The sequence below is a fragment of the Scyliorhinus torazame genome, chromosome 7 (genome assembly GCF_047496885.1).
Source record: "Scyliorhinus torazame isolate Kashiwa2021f chromosome 7, sScyTor2.1, whole genome shotgun sequence".
NCBI lineage: Eukaryota > Metazoa > Chordata > Chondrichthyes > Carcharhiniformes > Scyliorhinidae > Scyliorhinus > Scyliorhinus torazame.
In genome coordinates, this window is record NC_092713.1 from 289,829,313 (window position 1) to 289,855,496 (window position 26,184).

Sequence of the window (26,184 nt, forward strand, 5' to 3'; positions counted from 1 at the left end):
CGGCGTGGGCCTGGCAGACCCCAACATAGTGGCCCTTCTTGCCGCACCCTTTGCAGGTGGCGGTGCGGGCCGGGCAGCGCGGGCGGGGATGATTCGCCTGCCCACAGAAGAAACAGCGTTGTCCGCCGGCGGTAGCGGGCCGTCTCGCCGCGCAGGCTTGCGGGGTCAGAGGGAAGGTCTGAGGGGCTGCCGCAACAGGGTGCCGCGCAGCCCAGGGGGCCGCCGCGCGTCCGGGAGCAAAAGCCAGCGTGTTGTTATACGCAACGTCCATGGACCCCGCCAGGGCCCGTGCCTCAGTAAGTCCCAGAGTGTCCATTTCTAGGAGCCTTTGGCAGATATCGGGGAAAGTCGTACCTGCCACAAAAGCATCCCTGATCAAAAGTTCCGTGTGCTCATTCCCAGCACCAGCAGCGCCCGGTAGAAGTCTTCCAACGTTTCTTCGGGGCTTTGCCTCCTAGTTGCCAGCAGGTGACGGGCGTAGACCTGGTTCACAGGGCGGATATAGTGTCCTTCTAGCAGCTCGATTGCTGCAGCATAATTCTCCACCTCCTCGATCAGAGGGTAGATCCCAGGGCTGACCCACGAGCGTAGAAGGTGCATCTTTTGTCTTTCTGTAGGGGTGTCGGCGGCCGTGTCGAGGTAGCCCTTAAAACACGCCAGCCAATGTTTGAAGATAGCAGCAGAGTTGTCCGCGTGGGGGCTGAGCTGAAGGCACTCCGGTTTGATACGGAGATCCATCCTTTCAACTGAAGTTGTAGCAGATTAAATTGATGCGCAATCAATTACTCTCGAGACAAGGTGAGTCGTAACTAATAGGCTTTGATCTGCTAGAACTGTTTCCCAGCAGCTTCGATACAGAAAGTGAAGGCTGCTGGGACGTCATCGGTTCTTAGCTCCGCCCTGAGAGGCGGAGTATATGTACATCAGCCAATGGTAGACTCCTGGGTCTAGCCAATGGTCATCGCCCTCTCAGGTACCGCAATACCTGGTATTACCACAGAAGCTAACTCTCTGACTAAGCTTCTGGCCATCTGACCTTGCATCTCTATATGTGGCTCGTTGTCAAATTTTGCTTTACAATGGCCAGGATTTTGTGGCCTTGCCACATTGCACCTCCCCCTGGCAGATGTGGTGGGCCATTTAAATTGCCATTCATTGCAGTGGGATCGTCATATCCCACCGGATGGAAGGGGCAGGAAAATCCTGGCCGCTGATCCTGTGAAGTACCTCGGGAAGTTTTATTACATTAACAATGCTTTATAAGTAAACCTTGTTATTGTTGAGTTGGCTGCTATTATTCAAAATGGTGGGGGGGCCGTAAAACCTGTTTGTCAGGGTTTTTAAAAAAAAGAAGCTTGACCAGAGTTCCTGCTCCAGCCTGTTGTCCAGAGGCACCACTGCAAAGAATATTTGTGGATTTGGGGTAAGGACGGGATCAGCTTTGACTGCAATGTATCCAGGAATGAATAGTTAGCCAATATTCCCTGACATGGTTTCGCATAGGATGAATAACCACTTGAGAAAGTTCTCTATCAGTGCCTGGGAAACTACTGCGGAGGGGCAGAATGTAATCTCCCGCAGTTCACGAATGTAACCGAGATCAGGCACATTGCTAGATGGACCTAACAGCTAATTTGCAAACGTTTCTCCCCGTAGGTGTATAATGGAGAACAAGACATGTCCACACGATCACGCCTGGAATCCCCATTACTGCAGATGTGTCACCGAGGAGGAGGTCTTCAACTTAATGGCTGGCAATTCAGAACCAGGTTAGCCATTTGCTTTTACCCCCTTGTAATTTTGGTAAAGGTTCGCTCAGAAAGCATTTCTAAGGACACTTTTGGATTGCCAGAGCTTAGCCATGTGAGGAAGATCTGAGCTCACTCTGTTCCAGAGTGTAAGTGACCCCCAGTCATATTACTGAGCCATTAAAATGGGAGATGCCAATTTTGCCTTCAAGGAAGTGAGCCATTGTTAGTTATGTAAATGTATGGGTGGAGGGGGGCTTTAACCTTTAACTTGGTGGGGGTACAAAATGGATATTAGCTGATCATCCACCTGTATTTCAAGGAAAAGGAACAGTTGGCATGTGTACCAGTTTGTAATTGTTCATTTTACACACCCTCTGAAGTCCCTATGGAGTTGGTCCTGTGAGTTTGCTGTCATGTAGCCAGTGTGTAAAAGTGAAACCCATTTGCAGACTACACAGTTCGCGTAAAAACAGCAGAGCAGCATATTGACATCAGTCTCCCAAAGCTGAATGACGATCAATGCAAGAAATGGTCCAGTGCAGTGTCACTCTGTTACTGCTCCAGATAAAACTGCAGCACTAAACGTCATATCAGCAGATGGTTTATGAGATTAATTATAATCATTGTGCTTTAAACGTTTCTATATTCAGAATATCCAGCAGCTTCGAGGATCTTTGCAATTTATACTGTAACCTCAAAATACCTGCAGAGATAACATTTGGGTCATATTAAAATTGAACAATGGGCAGAATCATCTGCACTGTAAATTCTATGATAATCTGTTCCTGGAGGTGGTGAGCTTGAGGGCGGGAATGGCACTTAATTAGGGAGTGAGGGCGTAGCTAAACTTTGCATCTTCCCACCTCTGCCCAAATTAAGTTCTGAGTAGAAACGTGCATCGCCGACCTTCCTGTCCCTCCTAGGTTAAGAACCTTGGGTGGCTGATTAACGTCCAGTTATCGGCCTCTCCCCTCCAACGCTAGGATTAACTCAGCTCTAAATAAGAGTGGCATGTGGCGCAGTGGTTAGCACTTGAATTACAGCGCTGATGTCCCGGGTTCAAATCCCGTCCCTGGGTTACTGTCCGTGTGGAGTTTGCACATTCTCCCCATGTCTGCATGGGTTTCACCTCCACAACCCAAAGATGTGCAGGTTAGGTGGATTGGCCATGCTAAATTGCCTTTAATTGGAAAAACAAAATTGGGTACTCTAAAAATTTATTTTAAAAGGATTCAGCTCCAAATGAGCCTGCCAAAGTGCCGCCTGCATGATTGGTAAAAGAGAACGTACTGCATGTTACCTGGTGTTGTGGGGTCAGGGGTTTGTCCCTTAATCAAAGGCGCCCAGCGCCTGATTGAGGACATGTCCATTGGGCGAGGGGAGGGGGGCGGGTGCAGAATACCTGATGAGAACCACTGCTTGCCCTTGCTTCCAACTCCCATTCCAAGAACCCCTCTGGACCCCCAGTACTTATCTTTATCTGAGGTCCAGGGGTTCCGGGTTGGGAAAGCAGCTAGAGTCTCTTCCATAGTGCTGTCAAGCACAGGAGCTGCCAGCCTCCAATTGGATGGAAGCTTTGGCAGGCAGAACTTCAACTTCAGGAACTTGCTTCTGGAGGAAGGTTTGTTGGTGTCCCTAGGTCTGCCTGATTAGACCATAAGAAAAGGAATTGAAGTCGGCCATTTGGCCTTTCGAGCCTGCTCCATCATTTAATAAGATCATGGCTGACCTAACACTCACAAAGTTAACTTTCCTGCCTTCTCTCCGTAACTCTTACTTCCCCTATTGATTAAAAACCTATCGATCTCGGCCTTGAAAATATCCAAGGACTCGGCCTCCACAATCTACTGGCGTAAAGAATTCCAAAGATTCCGCACTCTCTGAGACAAGAAAACCTTCCTTGAATCCATCTTTAATGAGGACCCCCTTATTCTGTGACTATGCCCTCTGGTCCTACACTCTCCCATGAGTGGAAACATTTACCCTGTCTAACCCCCCCCCAAGAATCGTATAAGTTTTAAGCATATTGCCGCTCATTCTTCTAAACTTTGAATACAGATCCAACCTCTTTAATCTTTCCTCATATGGCAGTCACTCCATACCCAGGTTCATCCTAGTAAACCTCCTCTGTACCACGTCCAATGACAATATATTTTTCCTTAAATTAGGGGACCTAAACTGTACACAGTATTCTAAATGGGGCCTCATTGGCATAAAATCTGGTGGGCCTTCCAAATAGGGGCAGCATGGGCCTCACCCGCCCCCCACTTGGCAGGGGAGACCCTCCTGCCAACAGAGGGTCCGGTTCCTGTCATATCTGCATCGTATTCTGACGCTGCTTCAGTGAGGGACTTTGTAGGCCTGGTACGGAACTATTGGGAAATTAAAAGACCAGTGGAAGATGTTAACTAGTAAAATGTCTTTCTACTTGAATCCCGTTTACTCACTTAAGTAAGTAAAGTAAAGTCGCCATAGTCCCAGAAGCCCATAGGCTGCTTTCCCCTTTGAGGGGGGAGAGCTGACTGATGGCGATTTAACCTGAGGATCGCCACACCTCAGGCGAGGGGCAAGGTTGAGAAGGCGGGGCCTTCATGAATAACCTCAGCCGGGATGGGAATTGCTAAACCGATCCTCGTTTAACATGTAAGATGATGTGCGAGGTGCCAAATAACAGAGTGATAGGTAGAGGAGACCTGATTGCACTGTTCCTCGGAGTAGCCAAACTGACACGTTCCATCAGGTAGACTCATTGAACCGAAGTGAGAGGAGAAAGCGGAAAGAAGCAGAGTTTTAGCTCTCCCTGCACATAGACCCATCTGACAGCTAAAGGAGATGTTTGTAGAAATCTGGGAGCATTATCTGCCCTTTGATGAAGTTTTAGGTGGCGGGGTAGCGAAAGTGGAAAGAATAAAATAGAACAAAAAGACATAAAGATATTCATAACATGGCTGAAATAACATTGGATGTTGCTGACTTTTCTTCCACAATCTTGTCAGATGATAGCGAAAGTGAGATGGATGACTTTTGTGGACCTTACATGATATTCGATGAGGATAAATGCAGCTGCAGGTGCACAAACAGACTTTCTGAATCAAGCTGTGGCCTGAACAAAGAATTCGATGAGAGTACCTGCAAATGCATTTGTAGCAACACGGAACATCACGCCTTTTGTGAACCGCAGAAGGAATGGGACGCGGATGCTTGTGAGTGTGTGTGCAGAAAGAACTGCCCAAAGAATCAACCCTTGAACAGCAGTAAATGCATCTGTGAATGCACAGAGTCGGTGTATTCATGCTTTCGCAAAGGGAAGAAATTTGATTCACAGACATGCAGGTGATCACATTTTTAGAACTCATTTTGTCATCATCATGTTTGTTCTAATCTGTGCAACTTCCTTTGAAATTATTGAAAGCTTTATGAATCAGGGAATCATAGAATTTACAGTGCAGAAGGAGGCTATTCGGCCCATCGAGTCTGCACCGGCCCTTGGAAAGAGCACCCACTTAAGCCCATACCTCCACCTCTATCCCCATAACTCAGTAACCCCACCTAACCTTTTTTGGACACAAAGGGCAATTTATCATGGCCAATCCACCTAAGCTACACATCTTTGGACTGTGGGAGGAAACCGGAGCACCCGGAGGAAACCCACGTAGGCACGGGGAGAACTTGTAGACTCTGCACAGCCAGTCACCCATGCTGCCCATGGAGACAATGGATCTTGGATCAATGGATAGTTTTATACTGGAGCTGAATAGATTTGCCTTGGAAAGGGGCATCCATGGAATGGATGGGAGTGGTAATAAATCTTGCAGCGGTGGTGCCCAAGACATTATAGTGTCCAAAAGCTAATGGAAGCAGTCAGAGGATCTCCGTCTAGTCAATCTGGATGTTCATAGAATCATAGAAACGTTACAGCACAAAAGGAGGCCATTCTGCCCATCTTCTCCTAGCCAGCCCGAGGACATCCAGGTGCCCTTTCTAATCCCACTTTCCTGCACCCACCCATAGCCCTGTACCTTAGAGAACTTAAGGTGCAGATAATAATATAATAATAATCGTTTATTGTCACAAGTAGGCTTCATCCTTTTAAAAGAGTTTAGGGTCTCTGCCTCCAGCACCAATTCGGGCAATGAATTCCAGACTCCGACTGCCCTCTGCGTAAAAAAGTTCTTCCTCATGTTCCCTGTACACCTTCTGCCACTTATCTTGAATCTATGTCTCCAGGTTCTAGAATTCTCCACCAAGGGAAACAATTTTATCATGTCCACCCTATCTCTTCCCCTCATAATTTTGTACACCTCAATTAAGTCACCCCTCAGCCTTCTTTGTTCTAAGGAAAATAATCCCAACCTATCCAATCTCTCCTCGTAGCCACACTTTTCCAGCCCTGGCAACATTCTTGTAAACCTACACTTCACTCTCTCCAGAGCAATAACATCCTTCCTGTAATGTGACCAGAACTGCACACAATACTCCAGTTGTGGCCTCACCAGTGTTTTTTTCACAATTCCGACATTATATCTTCACTTTTATATACTATACCGTGCCAATTTCAGGTGGAAATTCTGTGGATAAAGAGCAACATATATGCTTCTTCAGTCTAATCAGTTGAAGACAGCACAGCATTACTTGCCCTGCTCAGAGGTCCCGGTTCTGGCCCTTGGGTTCATTCGTGTTTTTTAAAATCCTTTTACAGGCTGTGGATATCACTGGCAAGGCCAGTACTTTTTACCCGTCCCTAATTACCCTTGAGAAGGTAGTGGTGAGCCACCATCTTGAACCTCTAACCTTTAAGCTGATGAAAGTGGAGGAACAGAGCTATAGTTCCAAGTCAGGATGGTATGTGGCTTACAGGAGAATTTGTGGCTGGGAGTTAGGGGTTAACCTCCCTCTCTAATCTGAAATAGTGCCATGGGATCTTTCACATCCACTCGAGAGGGATTTCGGGTGGCGTTTGCTTTTTAAAAAAAATTATTAGTTTTTTTATATTTTTACAAAAATCGCAGCAAAATAAAATGTCAATGCAAAACAGGATAGTTCTTGTTATAAATAAACGAATTGTGTTTAAACTTACAAACCTGGTGACTGTAATTATTGGGCTGCCAAGGGCCAATGCCTTTGGGTATTTTTCTAAGAATTATTAATGAATTACTTGTGCTCTGCCTCTGGGTCAAGTGGGGCTGGAATTGACTGTGCACTAGCCCAGGGTATTGTATCAAAGGATAAACGTCTATGGGCTGGATTCTCCAGTCGCCGTCGCCAAAACTGCTTTCGGCGAACGGCCAGAGAATCCAAATTCCTGACTAAATCGGGGGCGCCGCTTTCGCTATGCTCCGCCCCCTCCAAAGCAGCATTCTCGCAGAGTATGCCGCGCCACGTATCGATGGCCTCAGCCATTGCCTGAGGCCCGCCCCCCCCGATGCTCCGCCCCCGACCGGTCAAGTTCCCGATGGTTCGGGACACGTGTGGTCTCATCCGTCAGGTACTCAGCATAGCGGCTGCGGACTCACTCCAGAGGCGCCACAGTCGGGGGAGGGCCGATCAGCGAGCGGGGGGGGGGCGGGGACATTATTCGGGGCTCGGGCACTGTGGTGGGTCAGTCCGGGGCGCGCGAGCCGTCCGAAGGGTGGGACTATTTTGTATTTTGCGGACCATGTCCGCGAGCGGCCTCCGCCATGAATCATGGCACGGCCGCTGCTGTGCACATGCACAGCCACGGTGCCAGCAATTCTCCAGGCTGTATGGGCGGCTAGAGCTGGGTGCTCTACGCTGTCTCCCTGCTAGCCCCCAGCAAAACTCATAGCTTATCTTTCGACATCCAGGGGAGTTCTATTTTCTTCCTGGGTTCTCTGAAAACAACACACCTGGTAAGACCCAATCACTGTCTGTCACCAGGCAGAATAGGGTCTTTGGCCAATTTGTTACCCACCAGCCAACCAATCGATTCAAATCCCTCCGGTCTCTCGGGTACCAGATAGTCTGAGTTCTTCTGTTAAAAATCTAAATCTTCATTGCAGTGTACTATTTTGCAACTTTTGAGTTCCTCACTTCCTCTGCTTGACTTAAAGGTATATGTCCATTAAAGATCCATGGATCAAAAATGATAACGGCAAAGTAAAAGAAATGGGAATTAAGGGAATCAACAGGAAGGGTTCTTATAGTACTTCACTTCACTTCATTTTATGCCCAAGTCCTGGAGTGGAACTTGAACTCACAATGTCTTGACTCAGAAACACAAAAACGCTTTGTGTGACCAATTGAGCCACGGGTTGTAAGTATGAACAGTTACTGAAAAGTCCAAACTAACTTGAGTAGCCTGGTTCAGACAGCTCACCACTGTTCTGTGAAATTAATATTCACTTGCTGGGTTCAACTTTGTGGTCGCATTTTTAAGACACAATAATTACACCATATTAAGCTTGCCACCAACCCCCCCTCCCTACTCTCCACCTCATTCACTATTGCAGCATAGTCAGAAATGTTAAAACATGACTATCACTCATTAAGGGGGATAATTTTGGTATATGTCACTACTTTTTGTATCATCTCTGCAGATTTTCTCAATGTTGACTGCACCAAAGACACATTACATCAGTTCCAAGTTTCTCATGAGGAGTCCTGGGTTTAATTGCTCTCCGATCATTGCACATACTCTCTAGAGGATACCACTGTTCGAGCGCAGTCAGCATCTTGAAAAAGTGCCCTACGTGCTAGGCAGCGCTAAATTCTTTGGTATGACACATGTGAGCATGTTAATTCCAAAGTCAAATATACAAATGCAGCATTAGAATGATAGCTGATTTGCAAGGATGTATTTGCAGTGTCTTGTGCTAATACATCCACCAGATAATTTAGCTGCACAGATTCAAGACTATCATGGAATCTAACCAATCAGCTGTTTTGTTATTTGGTGACTAAGTATAATATTGCACTGACAGGGCTGCACAATCATCGAATCAGTCGGACAACAGAAAATAAGTTATGCACACTAATAATGTCAATTCACCGGTTACACCAAAGTGCAGCTGTGCTCTTGCAACTTTGGAATCTTGCACGAAAGAAAGCTATGGACAATAATAATTCTAATGAGACTTCATTTACAAGTATAAAAGATAATTGATAAAGCCCACAAGATGGCATGGTCGCACAGTGGTTAGCATTGTTGCTTCACAGCGCCAGGGTCCCAGGTTCGATTCCCAGCTTGGCTCACTGTCTGTGCGGAGTCTGCACGTTCTCGCCGTGCCTGCGTGGGTTTCCTCCACTCTCCAAAAGACGTACGTTAGGTGAATTGGACATTCTGAATTTTCCCTCAATGTACCTGAACAGGCACTGGAGTGTGGCGACTTGGGGATTTTCACAGTAACTTCATTGCAGTGTTTAATGTAAGCCTACTTGTGTCAATAATGAAGATTATTATTATTATTATGTGGTACTTGTGATATTAATAAAAGATTATTATTATTAAGTGGTGATGGTGATGGCAAAGGTGAACAATGCAGAAGCATGACTCAAGCAGTTCACATATGTGTTGGTCATACATTTAAAAATAAATCTGATGGTTGGATTTAACTTGCGGCTAAAAATGTTTGATCCCAATAATATTCATCCAGAGACTGGCCTGCCCAGCCTGACGTCCCTCCTGTCAATGGTTGTATAAAATGGGTAGTAATTTTCTTTTTCTCTTTCCCTCTGTATACAGGTGCTACAGGTTGCCTTGCAGAACTCAAGTGAAGCAGTGCCAGTCGGGCTTTTACTTCAGCCATTATGTTTGCAGCTGCCTTCCATTCTACATGAAGGAATACCAAACTGAAGAGTGACGCACAAACTGCTTTCTACCCTGCCTTGCTTCATTAATGAAGAACTTTACATTTCAGCCTGCAGCACTTACAAAAGTACTTTTCTATTGGGATTCTATACAATCTAGTAGGTACGCTGGGCACTGGAAACATACCTGATCTGCCAATGAGATGTCGACTTTAGGGTTTGTTTCTTACGTGTTTCACCCATTTTTGTACAACACAAGGACTGAAACTAGTTGATGTGATTAGCATTGTCAAGATCACAGCAGAATATTGTAAACAACTTCCCAAAACCTAATAATACTTCAGTACTGACTCAGTTGGGGGGGGGGGGGGGGGGGAATAATGTTAACAGATGTATTGTTTTGCACAAAGCAATGCTTTTTATTGATCCAGGGAGATTGTTTGGAAATTTGTTCCGATGCTTCAGAATGGATGTGATTTTTAAATCTTGTACCACTTTGATGCTATCAATGTCACTTTCAAGATCTGCAAAATAGGTTAAAAAACATCGACACATTGACAAAATAGCAGGAGTCCACCCGGCCCTTCACGGCCACTCCACCATTCATTATGATCACGGCTGATTATCCAACTCAATGGCCTAATCGTGCTTTCCCCCATATCCTTTGATTCCCTTCGCTCTAAGTGCTATAATGGAAACATAGAAAAAAATAGAAAATAAATAGGAACAGGAGGAGACCATTTGGCAATATTAAGCAGTCTGAGAATTTACCAGTTGAAAGTCAAAAAGGTTGTAGGAATTTGTCTTTCCCCAAACATGCTTATGATCTGAAATATAAAAAAGGCAAGAGAATGTGCACATCATTAAGTTAGGAAAAACACTGAACATCTTTTCAAGCATAGCTTGAGTTCATGTGGAAGATGAAACAAGCAAAGGAGGAAGTAAAAGAATGAGGCACAAAATGTACATTACAGAGAGGGAGAAAAATAAAGTGAGTTGGGCAATTTCTCTTCATAATATGATAACATCACATGCATTTGGAATATTTAAATTATAGCAATGAGGAGAGGCACATAAATATCGGCTGCAACAGAACCCGTTAAACTGCTACAATTTCCCTGAGAGAAACAGGCCAAGTATTGTGAGCTCACTTCATCTGCTCCATAGGCAGAAAGCTTAATTAACCCATAGCCTTTCCACCCTGGCTCAGCCATGGTATTTCCCATTATATGAAAGCTGTATGCTAGTTAAAAGCAATGTCTGAACTCACAAGAATGATCCCTGGAATGATGAACTTGTCATATGAGGTTGAGGACTCTGGGTCTCTATTCGTTGGAGTTTAGAAGGGTGAGGGGGGATCTTATTGAAACTTACAGGATACTGCGAGGCCTGGATAGAGTGGACGTGGCGAGGATGTTTCCACTTGTAGGAAAAACTAGAACCAGAGGACACCATCTCAGACTAAAGGGATGATCCTTTAAAACTGAGATGAGGAGGAATTTCTTCAGCCAGAGGGTGGTGAATCTGTGGAACTCTTTACCGCAGAAGACTGTGGAGGCCAAATCACTGAGTGTCTTTAAGAAAGAGTTAGATAAGTTCTTGATTAATAAGGGGATCATGGGTTACGGGGAGAAGGCAGGAGAATGGGGATGAGAAAATATCAGATATGATTGAATGGCGGAGCAGACTCGATGGGCCGAGTGGCCTAATTCTGCTCCTATGTCTTATGGTCATGCAGAATGTAAAAGTAAAACGTTGCTCTGCAATTCAGAGGTTTCTATTATTGTAGATCAACATCAATGCCACCTTGAGCAGAGAACTATGACCAGCATGAAATCTGGCCATGCAGAAGTATCCATTGAAAATGTTGCCTCAAGTAACCATAGAAACAGAGGACATTTATGGTACAGAAGCTGGCCAATAAGAACTATCCAACCTAATTATACTTTGCAGCTCTTGTTTTAAAAAAAAAAAAAAATCATTCAAGGGATGTGGGCATCACTGGCTAGGCCAGCATTTATTGCCCACTCCTAATTGTCCTTGAGAAGGTGGTGGTGAGCTGCCTTCTTGAACTGCAGCAGTCAATGTGGTGTAGGTACACCCACAGTGCTGTTAGGGAGAGAGTTCCAGGATTTTGACCCAGCAGTGAAGGAATAGAGATGGTGATGAAAGAGAAAATGCAGGAAAATCTCAGCAGGTCTGGCAGCATCTGTAGGGAGAGAAAAGAGCGAACGTTTCGAGTTCGATGACTCTTTGTCAAAGCTAACAGAGAGAGAAAGTGGGAAGTATTTATACTGTGGAGTGAGAATGAAAGACGAGTCTTTTATTGAATAGAGATGGTGAGTGGCTTGGAGGCAAACCTCCAGATGGTGGTGTTCCCATGTCTGCTGCCCTTCTCGATGGTAATGGTTTTGGAAGGTGCTGCCTCAGAAGTTCCTCCTGTGCATCTTGTGGATGGTGCACACTGCTGCCACTGTGTGTCGGTGGTGGAGAGCGTGAATGTTTGTGGATGGTCTGCACCTTTTGTAGGCTGAGTCATATCAAGCACTTATCCGAGTATTTATTAAGCATAACGAGAGTTTCTACCCACTATCAAGCAATGAGTTCCAGATTTCCACAACCCTCTGGGTGCAAAATATTCTCAACTCCTCTTTAATTTATTTTACTACTTTGTGCCCTTGGGGCTGGTTTAGCACAGTGGGCTAAACAGCTGGCTTGTAATGCAGAACAAGGCAGCAGTGCAGGTTCAATTCCTGTACCGGCCTCCCCAAACAGGCGCCGGAATGTGGCGACTAGGGGTTTTCACAGTAACGTCATTGAAGTCTACTTGTGACAATAAGCGATTATTATTTTTGGTTATTGACCGCTCTGCTAAGGGGAATAGGCCCCTTAATTTTTTTTATCTCAATGAAGTCTTCCTAGCCTTCTTTTTTTCTAAGAAGAGAACTCCAACCATCCAACCAAACAATTGTGTCCGGCTAACTAAAATGTTTCTTTATATTCCCTCAAGTGTGATCACATCTTTCCTGTAAGGTGGTGACGAGAACAGTGTGCAGTACCCAAATTGTGCCCAGCTAGGGTTTGTACAGTTATATCATAACATTCCTGCTCTTATAATCTAGGCCTAGGCCAATAATGAAAGTATGGCTGTATGTGCTATTTACCACCTTCTGTACCTGTCCTGCTACCTTCAAGGGGATATGTTCTCCAAGGTCCCTCCCATGGCTCCACAATTCTACTATCCTACCATTAATGTGTATTCCCTTGTTGTGTTTGCCCTCATCAAACATCTATCATACATCTCTCTGGATTGAATATTATGTGCCACTTTTTTTTCCAGTGACCAATCCATTGTCACCTTTCTGCAGTCTACAGCTTTCTACTTCACTTTCAACACATGGCCAATTTTTGTATTATCTGCAAACTCCTTAATCATTTCCTCTAGATTTATGTCTAAACCAGAAAAAAGCAAGATAACTAATATTCAACCCTGCAGAATACTACAGGAAATGGACTTGACGTCACAAAAACACCGGTCGACCATTACCCTTTACTTCTTGCCATTCGGCCAATTTTGGACCTGACTTGGATGCCACGGGTTCTTACTTTTCAGGCCCGTCTGCCAAGTGGGATCTTGTCAGAAGACTTGTTAAAATCCCCCGAGGCTATATTAAACACATTGCCTTCATCGACTCTCCTTACCTCCTCAAAGAATTCACTCAGTTTAGTCAGACAAGATGTTCCTTTAACAAATCCATGTTGACTGTCTCTGATTAATTAGAGCCATCCTAAATGATAATTTATACTGTTCTTCAGAATATTTTCCAATAACTAGCCCACCACCAAGGTTAGGCTGACTGGTATGTAATTATTCAGAATCGTTCTTTCTCCGGTTTTAAATAGGTGTACAATGTTACCCATTCTCCAGGCTTGCTATGAACTGCCAAAAATAGTTTTCTTCAACACATTAGGAATTGCGTGTGCTCTAATACTTTTACACTGACATAATCCAGTCCATGTTAGGGTAGTTGAAATCACGATTACTCAGCGTTTTTTCTACATATTAGCTTTTCTACCTCCCCAGCTTATTTACTGGTGTATTATAAATTCCCTGTACTCTGCCCTTTTTTTTGCACCCAAGGTGGCTTCATTGGATGCTACTGTTATGGGCCAGGGTTTAGAGAACCCCAAAGTGTATCATGCAGTTCACCTGACCCACAACTTTTAATAGATTGTGGTATGGGGAGCACACAGCCCAGTCTACAGGTGTGGTACAGCAGAAATGGAAAAGTATTTTTTGAAGAAAAACAATGTTTATTCTATGAACTCAAGTTAACCTTTTTAAAACACACAGTGGACATCTTAGCAACCATTAATTCAAGTACAACCCCCAAAGACTACAACACTAAGTAAAGCTTTAAGCTTTCCTTTTTAACAACCATACGACTTAAAAACAAAACCTTTATCAGAAGCACATCAGGTTAAAGTTACTGCTGAAAACATTTATAAATCGGAATTCAGCAAAATGATCGAGATAGTCTTCATGGCAGAGAGATCAACAGTACACCTGCTCTGTCTGGCTTCAACTCCAACACTGAAAACAAAACTAAAACACACCCTGCAGCCTGCTCAAAAACAAAAGTAAAGAGCTGACAGACAGCCCAGCTCCACCCACTCTCTGACATCCCTGCAGTAGTAAACGCCCATTTCTTAAAGGTACTCTCACTACAGATATTTATATACATACCCATTTGTAAACACCCATTTCTTAAAGGTACTCTCACATGACACCTCCCCCCAAGAAAAAAAATAAACCATCAACTATAAGATGGTTTCATTTTTCATCTTTTCACTATCCTTTAAAAAATGCACACAGTAAATATACTTTTTTGTTTCAAAAAACAACACACGCAAACAGGTATAATAATGAGTCCATTTTTGTTTTCTTCCTCCAACTGAAATTCTTCTCGATTGACAGTCTCTTTGAACAAGAAGGTCTCTGCATGATCTGTCCATTTCTCTATGTCTCAGCATTTCTCTTTAAAGTCAGATACTTTAGCTCAATCTGATCACAGAATCCCTTGTAATTCTCCAACACCGGAGCATTGATTATCACAGCTTTCAGGCAGTCAAATGCCTGTTGAAAGTCCACTGTCCAGTGAGATTTTTGACGTTTTTTCAGCAAGTCCATCAGTGGAGCAATTACGCTATAAAACCTTTGCACAAATGTTCGATCAAATCCATTTATGCCAAGAAATCGCATTATTTGTCTTGAGGGTATCGGAAACTCCTCAATAACTGTTGGTTTCACATCCCGTGTGACCATTCGACCCTGTCCGATTTGTATGTTTAAGGAAAGTGACTTGGGCTTTTCCAAATTCACTTTTGGCTAGGTTTATCACCAAACCCGCCTCCTGAAGTCGATCGAATAACTCCATCAGATGTTTTAAATGTTGTTTCCATGACTGGCTGAAAATTACCAGATCATCGATGTATACCGCACAATTGGGTAATCCTGAAACAACTTTGTTAGTTAACTGTTGAAATGTGGCTGGAGCGCTTTTCATGCCAAATGGCATAACTTTGAATTGGTATGTACCATCTTGAGTCACAAAAGCTGAAATCTCCTTCACCCTTTCAGATAAAGGTACCTTTAAGTAAATCCAGTTTGGAAATAAAAGCTGATTGTCCCACTTTCTCAATGCAATCCCCTAAACGTGGGATAGGATAAGAGTCCATTCTTGTAACTGCATTAACCTTTCTATAGTCCACACACAACCGTTGGGTACCGTCTGGTTTAGGTACCATAAATATGGGTGAGCTCCATTGGCTGCAACCCACTTCAATTATGCCATTTTTAAGCATACCCTCAATCTCTTTGATAACCTGTGCTAATTTTAAAGGGTTAAGTCTGTATGGATGTTGTTTGATTGGAACAGCAATTCCCACATCTGCATCATGTATAGCCATTTTAGTATTTCCCAATTTATCTCTACAAACTTGCCCATGTGATATAAATAACTCTTTCAGGTCAGTTTGTTTTTCCTCTGGAAGGTAACTCAACAATTTATCCCAATTTTTAAGAACATCCTCATTTTCCAATTTAATTTGAGGTAGTCAAATTCACAGTCAACTGGATTTGGTTCGTCACTTCAAGTTAGAATCGTGAAACATCCTCCTGTTTCTCTCCTTCCCTTTCAAAGTACCTTTTAAGCATATTCACATGACACACTCGGTGAATCTTCCTTCTATCTGGTGATTTTCCCACATAATTCACCTCACTTAATTTCCTTTCAATCTGATAAGGTCCACAAAACCTAGCTTTTAAAGGTCCACCTACCACTGGTAACAATCCTAAAACTTTATCTCCACTGGCAAAACTACGAACTTTGGATTTCTTGTCCGCTACCCGTTTCATCACATTTTGTGCAACTTTTAAATGTTGTCTAGCCAATTCACCTGCTCTATTTAATCATTCCATAAAGTTTGACACTTAATCCAATAATGTAATTTCTGATTTCTCACTCATCAATTTTTCCTTAATCAATTTAAGTGGGCCTCTTACCTCATGACCAAAAATTAGCACAAAAGGACTAAATTTGGTTGACTCATTTGGTGTGTCCCTAATTGCAAACAGTACAAATGGAATTCCTTTATCTCAATCCTCTGGATAATCTTGACAATAAGCCCTCAACATTGTCTTTAATGTCTGATGCCACCTTTCTAATGCTCCCTGCGATTCTGGATGGTACTCAGTTGATTTAAATTGTTTTATTCCGAAGCCATCCATAACATCGTTGAATAACCTTGAGGTAAAATTTGATCCTTGATCCGATTGTATTTCTGTGAGTAGTCCATATCTAGTAAAGAATTTAAGTAACTCCTCCATAATCTTTTTAGCTGCAATGGTACGTACTGGAATGGCCTCTGGAAACCTAGCAGACACATCCATTATAGTCAAAAGATATTAATTCCCACTTTTTGTTTTCGGAAGGGGTCCTACGCAATCAATTAGGACCCTTGTAAAAGGTTCCTCAAATGTGGGAATGGAAATGAAGGGCGCTGGTTTTAACACTACTTGAGATTTCCCTATCACCTGACATGTGTGACATGATTGACAAAATTTAACTACATTTTTATGTAGTCCAGGCCAATAAAAATGTTTTTGTATTTTAGCTTGCGTTTCCTTATTCCCAAATGACTTCCCACTGGTACCTCATGCGCAACTCGCAACACCTCCTTTCTATACCCTACCGGCAATACTACTTGATGAACTTCTGCCCACTTTTCATCTGCCTGCATATGTAACGGTCTCCATTTTCTCAACAAGACATCACTTTCAGGTAATAACACTCTGGTATCCACTCAGATTTCTCTTCCGTGTATGCTTTCTGATACATCCGTTTTATTTCTACATCTTTCCATTGTAACTCCACCAATTTTCCTGAACTAAAAATATCCGCCTCATCCTCCAGCAGTTCTTGTTCTTTTTCAACCATCTGATCAAAAATCGTTTCTGATAATGGCACTTCACCTTTATCTTCACTCTCTGATTTCTCCTCGTGTCTTAACCTGTGACTTTGCGACCTTGTCACTACACAATCCGGAGAAATCCCAGGATATTCATCCTTCAACACTTCAGTTGTCTGATTTTCCACTAGCTTATCAACCACAGTAGGCATCACTCCCACCTGTGATCCAGCTATATCATTACCCAAGTTAAACTGTATTCCTAAACAAGATTGTTTCTCTATTACTCCTATTACCACTTCACCACTCTTCACTGGACTTTCCAACCTTACCTTATATAATTGAATACTATCTCCTCTCACCCTGAATTCCACATATTACCACCTTTTCTGGCAACATTCTTCCCAAACTACATAACTCCTCAGCTCTTACCATTAAAGATTGACTAGCTCCCGTATCTCTTAAAATTGTGACTTATTTTCCTGCTCCTCCTGATACACATGAGTAAACTTTACCCACACAAGTAAATTCTTTAAAGAGATCTGGCACCTTCTTATCAATCACCTCTTGATCAGGCTGTACAATCTTCTGCACCTCCTTCGCTTCACTTGGGCTTTCCTTTACCACTTTAACAAACCCTACTGTCTTATCCTGTTTTACCACATCAGCCTTCCCAGTGCTTTTCTTCAACCACCAACACTGACTTTACATGGCCTAGTTTATTACAGTGAAAACATTTGAAACTTTCATTTCTTTTCCACTCCTGGATTTCTTTTTTAAGTTTTTTTTTTTTTCTTATTATCTCCCATCAGATCACCTTTACCTTTACCACTTGAGTATTTCTCTTGTCGCCAGTTTCTATCCTTCACAGCCTGAAACTGATGTCGGAAACCAAGCTTTGATTTAGGAACTAATTCATAACCATCTGCCATTTCTGCTGCTAATCTCACCGTTTTAACCCTCTGCTCTTCCACATGAGTTCTCACTACATCAGGAATTACATTTTTAAACTCCTCCAAAAGTATAATTTCTCTGAGAGCTTCATATGTTTGGTCTACTTTCAAAGCCTTTATGCACCTATCAAAATTAATCTGATCCTTTCAAGCTCCATATATGTTTGACCAAATCCTTTCCCTTAAACATCTAAACCTTTGTCTGTAAGCTTCAGGCACTAGTTCATATGCACCTAAGATGGATTTTTTCACCTCCTCAAAAGTCTCAGATACCTTCTCCGGTCGTGATGCAAACACTTCACTAGCCCTACCGATCAGCTTTGTTTCAATCAGTAATACCCACATGTCCTGTGGTCATTTCATTTGTTTAGCTACCTTCTCAAATGAAATTAAAAAGGCTTCTACCTCCTTCTCATCAAACCTTAGCAATGCTTGGACATATTTAAATAGATTCCCACCAAGCCTTCGACTATGATGCTCTTTCTCACTATCCACCAACTGTACGTTTCCCTTTACGTCTGCCAATTTTAACTGACTGTCATGTTTCATGGCCATTTTCCGAAGTTCAAACTCTGTCTTTTTCCCTGATCTGTATCTCCCTTTCTCTTTTTGTTCTGCGAGGGCTATTCTTTGTTTTCCTTTCCTCTCTCTTTCTCTTTCTTTATCCTCTCTCTCTTTTTCCTCTCTCTCTCGTTTTCAAGCTGCTTTAATTCTTTCTCATGTTCCATTTGTTTAATTTGCAACTGAATTTTTGCTATTTCCAGTGAGTCAAACTGTATCTCAGGCAACTTTAAATGCTTAGCCACCGCCATAATGACCTCACCTTTTCGCATGTTGTCAGGTAATGTTAACTGCAATGTTTTTGCCAAATTTAACAGTCTGCTTTTAGTCTCTGACCGCAAGGTACTGCGTGTGACCATCTCCACCCCAAAAACTTCAGAGCCTCTGAAAGAGCCATTGTCCACAACACACTCCCTACTTAAACAAAATACCACACCTGAAAAGCACCCACAATATGCTCACTCCTCACTGTCTTTGAGTTCACAAAGCCAATCCAATAGATAGACTTTTATCCTGGACGAGCCCCCAATTTGTTATGGGCCAGGGTTTAGAGCACCCCAAAGTGTATCATGGAGTTCACCTGAGCCACAACTTTTACTAGATTGTGGTATGGGGAGCACATGGCCCACTCTACAGGTGTGGTACAGCAGAAATAGAAAAGTATTTTTTAAAGCAAAACAATGTTTATTTTATGAACTCAAGTTAACCTTTTTAAAAAACATACAGTGGACATCTTAGCAACCATTAATTAAAATACAACCCTCAAAGACTACTACACTAAGTAAATCCTCAAGCTTTCCTTTTAAACATCCATATGACTTAAAAACAAAACCTTTATCAGAAGCACATCAGGTTAAAGTCACTACTGAAAACATTTATAATTCTGAATTCACCAAATGATCAAGAGATAGTCTTTTCATGGCAGAGAGATCAACAGTGCACCTGCTCTGTCTGGCCTCAGCCCCAACACTGAAAACAAAGCCAAAACACACACTGCAGCCTGCTCAAAAACAAAAGTAAAAATCTGACAGACAGCCCAGCTCCACCCACTCTGACATCACTGCAGCAGTAAACACCCATTTCCTAAAGGTACTCTCACTAGATATTTATATACATACCCATTTATAAACACCCATTTCTTAAAGGTACTCTCAGATGACACTACTTCTAGCATATCCTTCCTCATCATAACTTGACTGTTCCTTTATCCCACGTTATATCTCATCTAAAAACTGTGCAAGCAGGAATGCTGAGCTGCCATCACAGACAAGTCCTGTTTCAGTTGTAGCTATAATCATACTTTGTGTTTATCTATACCATAAGACCTAGGAGCAGATGCAGGCCACTCAGCCTATCAAGTCAGCTGTGCCATTCAATGAGATTATGGCTGATCTGATATGATTCTCAACTCCACTTTCCCATCTTATCTCCATAGCCCTTAATTCCCTTACTGATTAAAAATTTATCTCAGCCTTGAACATTCTTAATGATCCAATCTCCGTAGCTCCCTCTGGTAAAAAATTAGATGCCCAGATTCACTACCCTTTGAGAGAAGAAATTCTGCATCTCTGCCTTGCTCCGAGATTATGATCTCTGGTCCTAAACCCTCCTACAAGAATAAGCATACACTCAATACCCTGTCAAATCCCCCTCTGAGAAATCTATATGTCTCAGTAAGTTCATAGAATGTCTATGGTGCAGAAGGAGGCCATTCAGCCCATCGAGTCTGCACTGACCCTCTCTGAAAGAGCCAATAACCCCTTAACCTAACCTTCACATCTTTTTTGGTCACTAAGGGAAATTTATCATGGCTAAACCACCTAACCTGCACATCTTTGGACTGTGGGAGGAAACCGGAGCACCTGGAGGAAACCCAGACATGGGGAGAACATGCAAACTCCACACAGGCAGTGACCCAAAGCTGGAATTGAACCCGGGTCCCTGGCGGTGTGAGGCAGCAGAGCTAATCACTGTGCCATCATGTCGTCCTTGCCTTAAGTCATGAGATGCCTTGCATTGAAGTAAATGAATTGCTGAACAATTCATTAATTTTCTCGCCTTTGCTACTTTCTAGTCTTTATTTCCGTTGTTTCCAGATTCCCATATCCTCCTGCCGAGCTAGTTTAAGCTCTCTCCAAGAGCACTAGCAAACATCCCTGCGGCGATATTGATCCCAGCCCTGTTGAGATGCAATCTCCTGGATTTCACAGGTCCTACCTCCCCCCGAACAAGTAAGTCTCCATGCCCTCAGAAACTAAGCAAACCACATACCTCGTCCACTCCTCCATCTCACCCACTAAATGAAAGGTTTACCTGTAACATAAACCATCACAAGCACTGGAGGAAATAAGTAGTGTTTCCTTCCCCTCTTTGCATCAATTTCCACTTGCAGTAAATTCCCAACCTTTGCATTGTTTACGATGCACACGGTCTCCAGACGATGTTTACTTTTCTTCGCCTTTGATAAAACTATATAAATTACTGACTGAGCTCTCTGCTCACAGTAATTAGCACTTAATCAGATATTAACTTACAGACGATAAAACATGAGTTTCCTTTACGGATTTTTAAGTTCTAAGTTCAATTCAAAACGTTGAACGAAAAGTTGAATTTCAATGAACTACCACAACCATGACTTACGAGAGTTCCACGTGCTCCACATTCCCAACTTCTGCATTCGATGCACTCTGTTCTGCAACCCCTGTACTGACAACTGACTACGTTTGAGATATTAATAGCGTCAAGAGATCATATTGGCGCATACTGGCGCCTACAATTAGGAGAAGTTATTTTATGAACTGATGAATCCAGCAACTGTAGTTGAAAATCTTAAACTCATCAAAATAATTTCCTTATCGCCTTCAAAAATTCATGAAATTTCAGCATGGAAGTAGATAAGCTGTGCTAACTAACCATTATATGACACAAAAGTAATTGACGTGAGGAAATAAAGTCTACGTCTGCGAATTTCACATTCAAACTTGCATAATTTCTGTAACTCAGATTTTTATCAACTGTGAGAGACAGGTTTTTTTGAAGTGTATTTTCCTCCTTTCCATTTTGAGTCACTCCAGATGAAAGGCAGGTGGGGCTGAAAATAGGCTCTGCCTGCTGTTGTCCAAGTGCCCAGCTCCAACTCTCCTCCCTGTCCCCGACCACCCAGGGTTTCCAAGCTATTTTTAGAGAAGGGATTGAGGCCAGCTGGCCTATCTGCCCATCTGTGTGGGTAGTTGATCAGGGTCATGGAGAGCCCAATTGAAGCTGGATGACTGGGTGCAGGAGCAGACAAGCTGTTCAGACGTAAGCTGCTCCCCCCTTTCCCGATGCCCAAAGTGATGGCCCGGCTGCTGAATTTATTTTTGAATTAAACATTTGAAAGTTGGGGGGACACCTCAGTTTTGAAACACCCTCCCTCTTACCTTCCACTGCAGCCTGCTGCTCGTCTCAAACTGTAACCCTTGATTGACACAATATGTGACTATGTCCCCCATTCCACTCCCCACTTACCTCCAGGAGTCAGTTTCGGACTTGGATCGGCCCCATTTTCTGTTTCCCGCACCCAGAGGGAAAATCTGAACCTTATCCCTATATATCTATAAAACAATTGGCGAGGAAGTATGCAACAGGCAGACAGTTACATCTTTATGATCTTCCATTTCGCCTGAAAAAGTATTTGGCTTTTGGTCAACAGTTCTCGATATGACATGGCTGAGAAACCCCATGTCCAAGTATGGAAAATCAAGGATGAAAATGTAAGTTAGGCTATTTTGGAACATAAAGTCTGGAGCAGACAGACACAATGTCCTCCCATAAAATGTCAGTAACCTTTTTGTCAGGGTAGTCTGGCAATAAACTCCTGAACTTTAAATGACGTAGTCAGCACACAGGTCATTCATTGTTTCACACACTTATGATGTGCTAGTTCATTATTTAAGTGAATTCCAAGTGATGTGCTTTCTTCGTGTGCATTAAAGCCAGACAACTAAACTTGGGCATGAATTTGATTTGTTAGCTTCTTAATTGTTCTCTTCATTCTCTCGCCATCCTGTCTGACTGCCCAGTCTTTTGTGCTTTTGCCATAAAAACAGAAAACACAGCTAAAGTATACAAATCTGTAACATTGTAAGTGGTCGTCTCTTTCAGCTGTAGAGCGTATTACACAGCCTAGGTCACTTTCCAATCATTCCTGTGCCAATTCTTTGAAAGAACTATCTGTCCCACTTCTTTGCACTTTTCCCACAGCCCTGCAAAACTTATCCTTCCCAGGTACGAATTGACCACATAAGGGCCTTGTTAGGCCTAAGGGCAGGCAGGATATTGGGCACCTTACCCATCCAACGTATTTTGAGGACCGGATTGAGGCTGCACAGGAAGGCTGTAGATACCCACCCTTCATATTTTACTTACCACCCCGACTCTACCGAAAACACACCTGGCTGAGGGCAGGGATGTAAAATCCAGCCCATCGTCTTGATGAAACACTTTTTCCTAATTCTTTTGTCAATTATGCGCTAAGGGTCACTAACCCTCCTGTATATTTCCAGCATTTGCACATTTAGCATTTGCAGCTTTTTTGTCAGTCAACTTCTTCAGTTAAAAGTAGAAGAGATACCCACAGAAGGCAGCTATTCATCCCCAGCTGAACCCATCAAATAAAAGCTGCTGTTCTGATTTGACATGCTAGGGACTAATGAGCAATTATGGAAACTATTTTCTAATGCAACTATTCAGCCAATTTCTTGATATCGCATTGTGTCGAAAACATTCGGATGAATATAGATCTTGGCGAGATGAAGAATGAAATTAGCCGTATTTTGTCAGCGATGTCTGCTTCCAGCAATAATTTGATTTTATTACTGATAGTAATATAGAGAGTTTTATTAATTTAATTTAACTCTTTTACAAACCTCTGATGGCATTATTGCTGAGGTCAGTGTATGGGTTAGTATGATTGCTTAGGGGTGGCTGGATAACATTACAATTATGCATCTTTAGAGGCTGGGATCCCATTCAACTTGGGAGTCAATATTTTAGTTTGAAAAATTAGCATTCTTCTTGATTATATCTGTCGACTAAAGGTTTACTCACTTTTAAAAAAGAATATTTCTTCCTTTAATAATTCATTTTACAGCGAGTTGCTGTACTCTACAGATCAAGCTGAACTAAAGTTCAATTTCCGATCGATACAGTTAGCTTGGGCAGTGACGGGCCTGCTGCATAGGGATCAGTCCTTCTAGGTTATGGAGAGGGAGCAGAATTTGGCTAGGTTCGCTGTACCCAAATTCAACCAACCTTATTGCAAGGGCATAAATCTGAACTTTGGGTGATGATAACATAGATCTTGGCCGTAGTCAGAGTTTAATCGTGTGCCAACACACACCACCAAATCTTGTGCGTCAATAACTTGCGGACGGTGCTGGTGGGCGACTAGTGTCCGTGGAACTGTTACCCAGCAAAGTGAAATCAGGAGAGATGGGGCAAAAGGTTGTCAAGGAGAGAAAATCTTTTAACCTTTATTTTTTTTACAACTGGTTACCATGATGGTCAGTGATTAATACTCTTCATGCATTTACCTTCTGGCATCGTTCTCGGAACTAATGAGCAATTATGGAAACTATTTTCTAATGCAACTATTCAGCCAATTTCTTGATATCTCAATCCAATATGTAATAATTAATAACATTGCCTGTAGTTAGGTTGGTGTTATTAATGCCACATTACAAGCAAGCACAAATTAATAGCTGTATCACTTCATATGTAGTCACGCAGGAAACAAAATTTCCATGAAATGGTTTTGGTTACACCAAGGGTAATTTTCTACAGAAGCTGTGAACATAGTATTAAACACAAATTTACTTTATCAAAAACAAATTAATTGTATATTTATTGCTGGCACAATGTAATACCGTGTTTTAAGATATGTACTAAATTTTTTTAACCACGGAATCTTTTTTGAAATAAAAAAAATTATATTTGTAAATTGCTTTGTATGTGTTGAGCACTTCACATTGGTTTTGGGGGTGGGGGTGCATTCTGCTTTCAGAACAGTCTGACATAGTAATAGCAAGAAGCTCAAAATCATTCAAAGTCTTTTAAACTAGTCAATTAACTGTTGTAAGTCTGTCAAAGTATAAGTCGACATTTAATATCCAGTGAGAGGACTGGACTTGGGAGCAGTTGTGCAGATATCAAAGTTCAGAATATAATTCATGGAAATAAAGAATTAAGTTACATTTACATTGTCCCTTTTAATGCCGTTCACAGACAATGAAGTACTTTTGAACTGTTGCTCTTAAGTAGAGGAGAATGCAAAATGATGTGCTCTCCTGAGGTTTCGGCTGAAATGTGTTCCTGGGGCAGAGGAAGATGTTCTATGTTCTATTACTCTGTATCAGGTTTTTATATAATCTGAGAGCGCTTGATGCTGACACTAGATACCAGCATTATCAATACTCACCTTGATGAGCATAAAAACATTTATGAACAGTGCCTTGGCATTTCAGAACTTGAATATTGCTGAAAAGGGAGACTATTGCCGATGTTTCGTATCCATACGTTTTTGTATCCAAATGCAAGAATGCCAGATTTCAAAAGACAATTTATATCCTAGGAGGAAGGGGTGCTGATTCATTGGCAAGTCGACTTTGATTGGCGGAGGTATTGCCATGGAGAAAACAACAGGGAACTATGGGCTCCTCATAATTCAAAAAAGGTGCAAGGCTTGAACATTTATTTGCAGAGAATGGGTTCCTGCATATAAAATGTTGCTTCAAAGCAAGCGTAAATGAGCCCGCTTGAATATTATCTTAAATTGGTTGTTAGTGTAGCAAACAGGATTGTTCAGCAAATGCTTCCCAATCACGGAACCACATCTAATAGACATTTTGATTTGGCTTTTGCAAGCGCAGGTTGGTTGAGTACAGGGTGTAATCTGCCTAGTCCAAACAGCCGGAGGAGCATATTGTTTGATTTGATTTGTAAGTTGTTAGGACATATGAAATGAAAATCGCTTATTGTCACAAGTAGGCTTCAAATGAAGTTACTGTGAAAAGCCCCTAGTCGCCACATTCCGGCACCTGTTCGGGGAGGCTGTTACGGGAATTGAACCGTGCTGCTGGCCTGCTTTCAAAGCCAACGATTTAGCCCTGTGCTAAACAGCCCCGTATATGGTCCCGCATATATCTGGAATTGTATCAGCATTGAAATTCATACATAGGCAGAACGTCATTTTGAATTGATGGCAATGTCTAATAGTGGGAAATATCATTTGCACCGCCACTGAATAGTAGCAGCATGAAACGGCTTACTTAACCTGTTCAAACTTTTGAGAAAAAGGTAGAATTCTTCTCTACCCGGCGGGGCGGGCAATACCGGCGCCGAGGAGTGCCGTGGACCACTCTGGAGTCGGGCTGCCCGTAAGGTGCGGAATCCACTGCGCCTTCAGGGGCTAGGCCGGCGGGGTTGGCGCCGTGCCAACCGGCACGGCAGGGCCTCCGTCGGCCGGCGCAGTTGCCGCATGCGCCGGGGGGGGGGGGGGGGGGGGGGGATAGAGAAGGGCCTGGAAATCCCGTCCGTTGACTGAAAAGTGCTCTCCAAGTAGTATAATTTCAAGTAGAACCCAAATCAAAGCTAATCAACCTTCAGTCCATTACAATAGCTTGTTTAGAAATGAAGATAAGAAA

The 26,184-nt window shown here is 42.8% G+C and overlaps 1 protein-coding gene across 1 annotated transcript in view; it reads left to right on the forward strand.

Moving 5' to 3' along the window:
- The window catches only part of LOC140427084 (vascular endothelial growth factor C-like), a 150,462-nt gene extending 140,599 nt beyond the window's left edge, over positions 1-9,863 (forward strand). The window contains exons 5-7 of the mRNA XM_072512587.1: positions 1,657-1,769; positions 4,748-5,084; positions 9,454-9,863. Coding sequence (XP_072368688.1) covers positions 1,657-1,769; positions 4,748-5,084; positions 9,454-9,571 — 568 coding nt within the window. The 3' untranslated portion in view covers positions 9,572-9,863. The remainder of the gene's footprint in view (positions 1-1,656; positions 1,770-4,747; positions 5,085-9,453) is intronic.
- The last annotated feature ends 16,321 nt before the right edge of the window (positions 9,864-26,184 follow it).